This window comes from Notothenia coriiceps, unplaced genomic scaffold (genome assembly GCF_000735185.1).
Source record: "Notothenia coriiceps isolate Sejong01 unplaced genomic scaffold, NC01 NC01_scaffold00000339, whole genome shotgun sequence".
NCBI lineage: Eukaryota > Metazoa > Chordata > Actinopteri > Perciformes > Nototheniidae > Notothenia > Notothenia coriiceps.
The window spans coordinates 22,014,147-22,025,684 of NW_011333040.1; the positions used below are offsets into that span (position 1 = coordinate 22,014,147).

At 38.4% G+C, this 11,538-nt stretch overlaps 1 protein-coding gene across 1 annotated transcript in view; it reads right to left on the bottom strand.

The window, feature by feature from the left end:
- Window positions 1–60: 60 nt before the first annotated feature.
- LOC104952347 (rho guanine nucleotide exchange factor 7-like) overlaps window positions 61–11,538 on the bottom strand; it is a 24,460-nt gene continuing 12,982 nt past the window's right edge. The window contains exons 5-8 of the mRNA XM_010779162.1: window positions 2,156–2,250; window positions 1,714–1,809; window positions 1,185–1,307; window positions 61–76 (exon numbers count right to left, since the gene is read on the bottom strand). Coding sequence (XP_010777464.1) covers window positions 61–76; window positions 1,185–1,307; window positions 1,714–1,809; window positions 2,156–2,250 — 330 coding nt within the window. The remainder of the gene's footprint in view (window positions 77–1,184; window positions 1,308–1,713; window positions 1,810–2,155; window positions 2,251–11,538) is intronic.

Consider the following 11,538-nt stretch of genomic DNA (forward strand, 5'->3'; position numbering starts at 1 on the left):
TGATCAAAATTCTGATTTATTATCAAAATTCAGACTTATTATCAAAATTCAGACTTTTTATCAAAATTCAGACTTTCTAAAAATCACAAGATTATGATTTTTTTTCAAAATTCACAAAATTATGACTTTTTCTGAATACTTAAACATGTTACTGATCACTGGTCACCAGCTTGAGCTTCAATCTCAGGATCTCAAAATTCAGATATCTCTTTCTAAAAAATCCTGAATATTTTCAAAAAAATATCAAAATTATGACTTTTTCTCAAGATTCTGACTTTTTCTCAATATTCTGACTTTTTCTAAAAATCGCAAAATTCAGACTTTCTATCAAAATTCAGACTTTTGATCACAAAATTAGGACTTTTTCTCAAAAATCACAAAATTAGGAATTTTTCTCAAAAATCACAAAATTATGATTTTTTTCTCAAAAATCACAAAATTAAGACTTTTTCTCAAAAATCAAAAAATTATGACATTTTCTCAAAATCACAAAATTAGGACTTTTTCTCAAAAATCACAAAATTAGGACTTTTTCTCAAAAATCCAAAAATTTGGACTTTTTCTGAATACTTAAACATGTTACTGAGCTTCAATCTCAGGATCTCAAAATTCAGATATCTTTTTCTAAAAAATCTCAAAATCCTGAATTTTTCTCAAAATCTGAATTTTTCTCAAAATATCAAAATTATGACTTTTTCAAAAAATCCCCAAATTATGACTTTTTTTTAAATATGTGATTTAAGCGCTTAAAAAGTGCTCTAATAAATGTAATGAAACACAGAGCCGTTTTGAAAAGTTTTGTGTTCAACATGTAAGAAGTAGAAAGTACAGGTATTTGTGTTCAACATGTAAGAAGTAGAAAGTACAGGTATTTGTGTTCAACATGTAAGAAGTAGAAAGTACAGGTATTTGAGTTCAAAATGTAAGAAGCAGAAAGTACAGGTATTTGTGTTCAACATGTAAGAAGTAGAAAGTACAGGTATTTGTGTTCAACATGTAAGAAGTAGAAAGTACAGGTATTTGGGTTCAACATGTAAGAGGTAAAAGTAAAAAGTCGTCAGAAAAATAAGTACTGATACTAGAAAAATACAGTAACGAAGTATTTGTACTCCACTACTTCCCACCTCTGCACACAGTAAATACTACACACAAGAAGAAATGCATGCACCCCCCAGTGAGTGTACCTGTGCTGAGTGAGGACACTGACAGCAGACGGGTGGTTGGAGCAGTAAGCCACATAAATGATCTTCATCTGGGGCATCATGTTCAGGAAGAAGCCCCCGATCCTCTGCTGGTTCTCTGGGAGTCTAAACACACACATTTCATGTTAAAATGAAAAAGAACTTCCCCTGATGAACAGATGATAATTATGAGGTGACACTCATAATTCAAAATATGTGTTATACTTAATTTAATACTGAGCAAACATCATATGCATTAGACAGAAAGGACTCAGACAATCACGTTGTTACTTCAGTCTACCACCAGATGTCTCTGTAGCTTTAATAACTGCAATATTAGGTTGTGACGAAGCTGGAGGATGCATTGTGTTGAGTAAAACAGCATGCTAGTGTTTTACATACTTGAAACTAAACAATACCACTCTGAAACTGATAGAAATCCCCATAAATACAATACAATTATTGGCCAGATATCATATTTTAACTCGTTTGAGTAGCATCGTTATCAGAAAGTAGATGGGGGGGCACTGACTTGGTATGCTCCTCTAAGGACTGAACCAACATCTGCTGGAAGGTGGAGATCTCCTCCAGATTTCCATGAATGTGACTGATGTCAAGACTGCTGAGTCTGCAGAGGAGAGGAGAGATGAGTCATTCATTATTTAATATACAGAATATTGTATAAAAACGATCTCTGACATTTGTAATAAAAGGTTGGTATAAATAACTCACTATCTTTGCAAAGCTCCAATATATATGGAAAGTTATTCCAAAGCAGTGTGATGTTTACACAATAGGATGCCATATGTGGTGCTGTATATAACATCCAGGTTGCATAAAATATACAGTATGAGCGTGTTCTTATATACGGTTAATTTGACGTGTTAAAATAGTGTTGCTGGCGTGTGTGTACGGCTTCCTTTAAGATCTCAGTCTGTTGAATAAAACAATAACAAGGGTAAAAATAACTGTACTTGTCTGTGGGGTGAAGGGATCGCAGGTATGAACCCAGGAGACTCTGCAGCTCCCGCGAATATTCAGTCTCTGCTTCCAGGATGTTCTGGAGGACCTGACGGAGACACAGATACCCAAAAACAGAGATAATATTACATTAAATACAGTAAGTAATAAACTAACTAAGTTAGGGAAAGATATATGAGAGCAGTTTCAAAATGAAATGTCAATACAGTGTGCTTTTGGCCATAGAAATCCAGAAACAGATATGACTTCAAGCCCTTTTGGAAATCTGAGTAGGTCATTTTTCACTACTTCCAAATGTCTAATAAACCAGACAATCAATATTATTAGTTAAGAAAATAATTGGTTGATAAAGGACTGGTTGCAACAGAGCAAATGGACCACTGCAGACAACAAAATAACCCATTACATTGAAAATGCATTATTCAAATGAAATCTTTCCATCAAATGATCCTTTTTAGTTTTCATTACAGCTGAATGTATTCATATCAAGTGGGATACTAAAACAGGTTATCAGACTCATCTTTTGCTGCTTATTTCAATAAAAAAATGTGTTAAATGGAACTTCCAATTAAGTAACACTGGATCTCCAGCTAGGGCAAAATAAAAACTGTCCACTTGTAAATAGAGGATGTATTTTGTAATAAGCTAATGGAGAGATATCAGACCCTATGGGACATGTAACACTGGCTCGAGCAGCCTTTAATGGGTCTGACTTCTCGGGGTAAATGGCCAATCTCTCCACAACATCCCAACCTCTGAGGAATGAGGCTTCGGGTAATTAATTGTTGCATGTTGCTGAGGTCTGGAAGTAATAAAAGGATGATGAAGCAGGTCAAATTAATCGATATAAATCCCTTTTTTGTGTGTGTAAAAGATGTAGAGCCCATGTGTCAAACTCAAGGCCCGGGGGCCAAATCAGGCCCTTGGTGGATTTAATTTCGGCCCGCAGGATAATTTCTAATTACTATTAGATCTGGCCCTCCGGTATATTGCACGCACACCTTCACTCCATCCTGAGGGTCTCCTCAGCTCAGAGCCTGAGCCCAAACATTGATGACCTTGCACCCAAGATGAGATGCCAAGCATCACAGAGCAGCACACTGAGTTTAATGGATGTTTCCTTCTGCACTTTGTTTCTTGAGACAACAGGGCGTGTGTGTTTTTTTCTTTGAGGGAAATAGTTTTGTTGAAGCTGTTGTTGGCCTTTGGAAAAATGTAATCATAAGAAATGACTCTGGAAAAGCTGCAGATAGAGCCATAAGAAATGAATGCAACTGATTATTTAATGTTTAATGTTGTTTTTATAGGCAATCATTTAAGCTTTGTTAGTTCCAGGTTTAATATGTGCAATAAGTTCATTTCAATAAGTTTTGCAATAAACATTGAACCAGTCCGGCCCTCGACTAGCACCCAAAAATGGGTGCTAGTCGAGGGCCGGACTGGTTCAATGTTTATTGCAAAACTTATTGAAATGAACTTATTGCACATATTAAACCTGGAACTAACAAAGCTTAAATNGGGACAAAATCGCTCACACTAAAAAGTAATGATCTATCAATCTCTTCTGAGCTCGGAAAAGTGGGTGTGTGCTGGTGTGGTGTGGTCTGTGTGTGTGTCGTGTGGTGTGTGTCGTGTGTGTTGGTGTGTCGTGTGGTGTGTCGTGGTGTGTGTGTGGTGTGTGTGTTGTGTGTGTGTGGTGTTTGTCTGTGTGGTGTGTGTGGTTTGTGTTGTGTGTGTGTGTGGTGTGTGTGTGGTGTGTGTGTGTTGTGGTGCGTTGTGGTGTGTGTTGCGAGGAGACCCCCGCGAGCCCTCTTTGTCTTTCCCTTTTGCTTTGTTTGTGAATTTTTTACCTTTTCTTTGGGAGAGTCCACCTCTTATTAAAACATTATCACTGGTTTCAAGCTGTTGCCATGTATTTATAAAACAAATTCCTGGACAAACACCATTCCATCCACGTCGCTTAATTGATCTTTTTTTAACAAAGGGTCATCTTTTCAAAGAGAAAAGCTGCCAGGTTGGAATTTACGTGTTAACGGCATGGTTATTCGGACTTAAAATTCCAGTTTACCGTTATATTGCAGAGAATATCTACCTTGTTCTCATACGCTCATTCTTTTTCGCTTTAGCTTGATTGGGATTACCAAAAACAAAGTGGCGGCCCTCGTTTTGCTAGGGAGGATCTCTGATACAAGGGCTCTTCAGGGGGGTAAGCAGGGAATAACTCCTGGGCGGCAGCGGGAATCATCATCCCAATGCAGATATGTGGGAATTGAAAGAGAAGCAGCAACAAGAAGATAGGAAGGTGAGTCAACCCTTTGCCTGCTTGTGCACGGGGCGCCTCCGTTTATGGGGTAGATTCGGGTGCGGAGCTGCCGCGGAGGGGTTGTTTACGTAGCGGGGCGGGGGCTCGCACCAGCGGCGCCTCTTTTTTGGCTTTTGTCTCTGGGCTGGTTGCCTGGAGTACTGTGTCTTTGGGGATAATATCGCTTTCTGGGGCTTCTGCAGGAAAAGGGCGATACGGCTGGGGCAGGGATAAAAGAGAACGCGGGGGAAAAAAGAAGATTGTATAAAAAACGGTTTAATCAAAACCTGGGGCAGTCTGGGGTCAATAATAATTTCAATAACAATTTTCTGACATCCCTAACACCTTTGCCGCTAGGTGACAACAGCTATTTGGGCTAATCTCACAAAAATGTAATGGGGTCTAAAAAAAAGGAAAAAAAAAAAAGAAAAAAAATAAAAAAACGGTAATGTCTTTCACTTCTCTTGCTTGGTCCAGCATAGCAGTCCCAGCTCATTTTGATGGACTACAAAACAGCCTTATTGATGGTTAGAGGAATTTCATGGGTTACCTGCTCTTTTCTCCAAAATAATCAAAATTATGTTTTAATAAGGTTCGAAATGGAGCCTTCAAAATCCAAACACACTACTTTTTACAGGGAAGCAAAAATCTCTGCTATTAGATTCATCTTTTATGGACATACCACAAGTAATACCCTATCTGATTTCGGGAAACATGATCAAAGTATGCTCCTGGCCGCCTGGGAATGAGCACTTGTTGTCAACTCAATGGATAACCTTGGGGGGTGCAAAATGCTGTCTCTGCCAATCGCCGTTATATTGTACACAGCCTGCGACAGTGCACAATGAGCATTCTTTCACTATAGGCTCTTAACCTGTTTTTTTTTACTTAAAAAGCATTGGATACTATAGGTTGTACCCCTTATAAAATAGCATTGCATTTATTACAAATGTTAGTGATGTATGTTGTCAAAGTCAAAGGGGTCAACTTTATCCCCTTCAAGAATCCACATTTTATACCATGCGAGGAGGGAATCGAAATTACCGTTTCTTCGGCGCTGCCACTCTGTGACATACATAGAATAAGAACTTTACAAAGAATACTTTGGAAGATAAAAGATGGTATAAAAACTAAGCAATATATTTAAAACCATAATCAGACAGAAACATGGAATGTTTTGACATGTAGTGCAAGTATTCCTTTTTGTTCTTTAGAGCAAAATGTAAAAATGATGTTTGACAGTACAGTTGCATTGCAGTAGCAGGCAGAGGATGAGTAGCAAAGTGACTGGTGCTGGTCTGGGATGAGGGAAGGTTGAGTGACAGGGTGGAGAGGTCAGGGGAGAGAAGGTGTTAGTATCAGGCATAAGGGTTAGGGGAAGGTGTTGTGCATCGTGATTTTTAATAAACGGAGAGCGAATCAAGTTGACTTGCCAGAGATTAGGTGCGCTCAGGACAATGGACCACAGTTTGCATAACGAAGCCGTTCAGGAAAGTTGTTGGCGGGCAGGACTGGAAACTTCCAGGTCAAATGTGGACATCCAGTCACCCACTTCCCTCAGGAGCAGAGTGGAGAAGCGGAGCGGGGCCTGTGGAGGACAATCAAAGAGTCTCCTTAGAAATCAAGTTGCATCATATCTTGCCCTCATTGGCCTACCGTGCTTATCCATCTGGGCAATGGATACAGGTCCCACAGAGCTTCTCAGCGGGGAGGAAGATAAGGACCACTCGTTCCTGTGCATTTCCATCACAGCTCAACCCAGGATTGTTGGCTGATATGATAAAGTTTGAAATTGACAGAACAAAGTTACAGACAAAAACAGAGACAAAACTATGATTCGCAGACACAGAGCACATGATATGGCTGCAACTGCAAATCCCGGCGAACATGGTGGGATCAAGATAGCACATGGAGGAAAGGGCACAGTGTGTCAACAGCAGGCACACCCTAGGTCTCACATCGTTGAGTGGGCACCGTCCGAATGCACTCCTGCCACACCCAGAAGTCCAGCATTGGACTGGAGTCAGCAAAAGCAACAGTGTGTGAGAGACGTTTCCTGCCAGAGGTGCAGTGGCGGCACTCCTGCAAATCCTAAAAAGACTTTGTGCCGTCTTCATAGCCAGGGAAAACTGAGTGGTCAATTGGGGCAGATAATCCCCAACACTCAGCTGGAGGGTTCAGGTAGGTCCACCCATCCCTCCATAGTTAAAACTAAATAAATGAATAAAAAGAAGTACAGCAGTTGAATGTTTTAATAAGAATTCTGCAGTTAGACAGAACTATATGCTGTTACAGTGTTTCATATTTTGCACTATGTTAAGACCTAGAAAAAGCCTTTAGTGTCTTTAATAATATCCATCTTGGTAAACTTGAGATGTAATGCTGTTATACGTGTATTGTTCATTAGAATGAATACAAGTTAAGAAATGGTTTAATATCAGCTTCAGAGGCTTGTGTTGTCCACACACATCCTCTCCACAGGTAAGGTCTCCTATTTAGAAAGGGGGATGTAGTATCAGGCATAATAGGGTAGGAACCTTTATGATGTAACGTGTTGTGCATCGGAGATTAATAAACGAGAGCAAGTCAACCTACACGTTGGTCCAATCCTTTCCTATACAATTGCCTCTATATCAATTATAGTGAACACTTATAACAATAGAACAATAAGAAGAAGACGTTTCTACAATAATGTGGAGGGAGATTCCTCTCCAGTCAGACTGAGAGGCTAATAACTACAGCTCAGTGAGGTAAAGGACTCTGAGTGTTTAGATAGTTCACTTTAGTCTAAGTTATCTCAGTGGGTCTCAAATGGTTTGGTCTCAATTTATGTAAACACATATTTTCAAAGCACTCCTTTATAATTATTGGGATAAACAGGTTTGAAATACAGTAATTTCAATGTATACTATAGGACAGTAAACCAAAAATATCCTTTAAAACTAAAAGGAAAAACAGCTAAAATCTCGCCTAGGGCTGCAAATTGTCTAGAGCCGGCCCTGGGCATGAGGAATGTCGCGGCAAGTCCAAACCTTTTTTCAAACAGTTTTTTATTTCCAAAGCCAAACTACCCGCCTTCCCCACCAGGTGCGACCATACTGAGCTGCCTTTATGCGTGATTTGGGTTGACTGTAAAAAAAAAAAAAAAAAAAGTTAAAGTAACAAAAAACAATGACTATGAGATAAGATTATACATATTTTTTTATTACACAGAACCCAAATATTATGTAGCGAAAAAAAAAATGTTCTCCTCCAGAACAAGATTGATATTCACAGTTAGTTGGTTTACTTCGGAAAGTTTATTTGTGATGAACTTCAGTCAATTAAGTCCTTTAGTTTGATTTTGTTGAACACATATTTTACCCAACACAGAGCAGGACTGTTTCATAATACTTTGTAAGTACGAGTTGCCGTGTATGATCTGATTCGAGCTGAGGGCATCTGGCAGCTATAATCTTCACATTGAGAATAAATACATTTTTCATATAACTCTCTAATACTGTAAGTTCTTATAATGTGTTGTGTGAAAACAAGCATGTTAACATTGATGGAGATTCTAATTCACGTGTTCATTAGCTCGAGGAAGGACCTCATTACTGTAATTTAGCGTGGTGGTTATCCCTGGGCATTTTGTGACTCAAGTGCATTTTGATTAAGATTCATTTTGGAGGTAAGATTCTGTGTATTAAACATAACTATGGTCATATTAATATATTTTTGATTCTTCTGGGCTGTACAGTTCATTTGAATATATTTTTGATTCCTCTGGGCTGTACAGTTCATTTGAATATATTTTTGATTCCTCTGGGCCGTACAGTTCATTTGAATATATTTTTGATTCCTCTGGGCTGTACAGTTCATATTAATATATTTTTGATTCCTCTGGGCCGTACAGTTCATATTAATATATTTTTGATTCCTCTGGGCTGTACAGTTCATTTGAATATATTTTTGATTCCTCTGGGCTGTACAGTTCATATTAATATATTTTTGATTCCTCTGGGCCGTACAGTTCATTTGAATATATTTGTTGTTGGACTAAACAACAACAAGCTAGTGAGATTAGTGCAGCAGTCACGAGTCCTGCCTATATAGGCTCACGGGGGGGTCAAAAGGTCAACTGCACTTTAGGGATTACAAAAGAAAAACACACAGATTGATGACTGAGATGAATTATCAGTATACGTTAGAATTGCTCTGGGAAGACTTTGTTTGTTTCCCAAATCAGCCTTTTCAAAAGCATTAACTTTTGGATTTTTTGAGGCAAAAACCATCAGATAAGAATGAAAGATTGAACGATTTTAAACAGCGCTCTAGTTGTGAACTAAAAAAACTCTGGAAAAACATTTTAAAAGTCTTCAAAATCTAGAGTCTATTAATCAATAACTCACCATTTTCCTATCTTACCATAGTGTTTACATTTTCAGAGCACATCAGCTTTGCTAATATTCCCTCGACTTCATGTCCTCTCACACATCATGATTAATATTTTCTACGTGTGTGTGTGTTGTGACCTGATTTGCTGACGAACATATTCACGAAGAAACTGAGATTTCACACACAGCATGTGGCCATATTTCCCAGACTTCCTTGCTTAAGTGAGAGACCACCTGTTCAGAAGCACAACATAGTATCTCAGGCTTTTTTCATTCAGTGGTTTCCATATGCAGACACAGAAACAAGCAGTTGCAGAAGCTGCTAAAAATGAATTAGAGATGTTAATAGATTGTATTTAAAAGAAGTGCAATGGGATCGACTGCATTCTGCCTCATGTATAACTCACACATATACGTATCTAAAATATTCATCTCTTTCTTCCTCAGGTTTGTTCCTTCATCTTGATTTAGAAGATAATGTTTTTAAAATGGTAAACAAAGAAACAGATAGAATTAATTAACATACAGCATAGTTGCCAATATGGTGAACTGCTCAGGTTAGTCAAAGATTGATTGGTACATATTATTCTTATTGTTAAACAACAAGGTATTTCTTCTGTCTTGTTAAAATAGGAGAAAGATTATTATGAATGTGATTGAACAGACAAATGTGGATTTTAAATGTTCTTGTCTCTACTTTAAACATACTAGATTTAATCATAAAATTAGATACAAAAAGAACGTTATAATGCCTTTAACAAACAAGTGGCATGCATTCAAATACATACATCTCAAAAAGAGAATAGATCATTCAAATTAAGTCCAGCCCGACCAGCTCTGATAGACATATTAATGCATCAATAATCATAATCCAGTAATTGAATATATATTTGAAGCTGAAATGAGCTGTTCATGTCCTTTTGGTTCGTACGTATAGTTAGATGTTCATTATTTTGCCCTTAAAGCTGGATTTTAAGTACTGGACTTGAACTTGTTACAGAGTATTTTTACAATTTGTTTTTCCCCCCTTTGCTTAAGTATAATATCGGAATACAGAATCAGAAATTAGGGATGTCCCGATCACCTTTTTTTGCTCCCGATCCGATTCCGATCATTTAATTTTGACAATTTGCCGATATCGATTTTTTCCGATCCGATCTTTATGCAATGCATTAAGAGAAAAAAAATAAAAAAAGCATTCAAGTTGTCCCTTAAGGTTATTTTTTTATTTAAATTGGATATTCTATCCAACATGGATATAGCTTCTTTCTTTCACAGCAGCATTGGATCAGTTCAGTTGTGCAGCATTGGATCAAAACAAAATAAAGCTTATCAGTACTCGTTAGCTTACTGCTACAATTAGACACTGCGCACTCTGTTGCCAGATTTGAGAGAAATAATCAACCAGGTCTATGAAAACAAGCCCCAAAGAAGCAACACATACATGATGTTGTGTACTTTGAAACCAAAACTAAGGCCTCAGGATGACTTTAAGACTTGAACATGGTCATTTTGAGACGCTCAGTGCCTGTAATTAAGTATCTAGTTTTCGTCTGGACCAAATGTTTGAGAGGACAAAACGGTAGGCCACGAATTTGGTTATCGAGATGTGGGGACGGCTTTACGGTATTTTAAATTCAGACTGAATTTTTATATGCAGTAGAGTTTTTACATCGCGACAGTAAAGGGGTGCTTTGTATTGTCGAGACGTTACTTTCCACAGACACACAAGGTGAAGGAGTAACCACGTAGCCATTTAAAGAGTTTTTTTATGCTCTTTGGGCTTAGACAAAAGATTGAAATAAAAAAAGGAGAGGTAAAAAAAAAAGGGTACAGGGAAATCCCGACGGTTATTCAATGGTCCTGCGTTTTGGCTAATTACCGCCAATTTATACTGACTTTACTAACTCGTCGGACCTTGGTTCATCTCTACCCAGACTTAGGTTTGGTTGTGTGTCCTGTTGAAACAAGATTAGACTGTAATTTTTTTATTGACGACTATTTTGAACGGACTACCCAAAAGGAGGTGAGCACTTTAGTTAGAAACATTTCCTACCACGGAACTGACGCCAGAGCGATCTAACTAGTACTATTAGTCATTGTCACAGTACAAGAAGGGAGCCCGATTTGAGGTGTGTCACGAAGTCGACCAATTCTGACTGTCACGAGACACCGAGTCTTTGTGTTGTCCGCAAATGACCGAAGTTTGGAGAGGCGACAACAAATCCTTCTTACCCGGCACCGCGTCGCCGACAAACTGATTAGACAATAAATGGGAAACTGGGACCCGAGTCCCCTCTTTCGGCCGCCCTTCAAAACTCCAACGGACGCGACTCCCGAGAAAAACCACCTCTCCAGGTCCTGCGGCGATTTTCTCTTTGTCCTTTATTTTCAAATTGTGTTGAATCGCACTAGATTTCGTCACTACCAAAATTTTCTTGTGTGACGCTTGCATGAGGTAAGAGAAGTCCCGACCTTTTCGATCGAAAAATAATAAAATCCAGAGAAAAAAATACATGGACGATAAGTTGATATCGACATTGAGACTTTACAGGGGCGAAACCTTGGAGGTTCCTAAAGACTATTTCTCTACAGGGCTAGGCTATGGCACTAGCCTAGCCTCGGCTAGTGCACTAAAAGTTTTTCTAGTCTTAGCCCTCTTTTTTTTGCCCCTAGCCCCTAAAAAAAAAATAAGTTA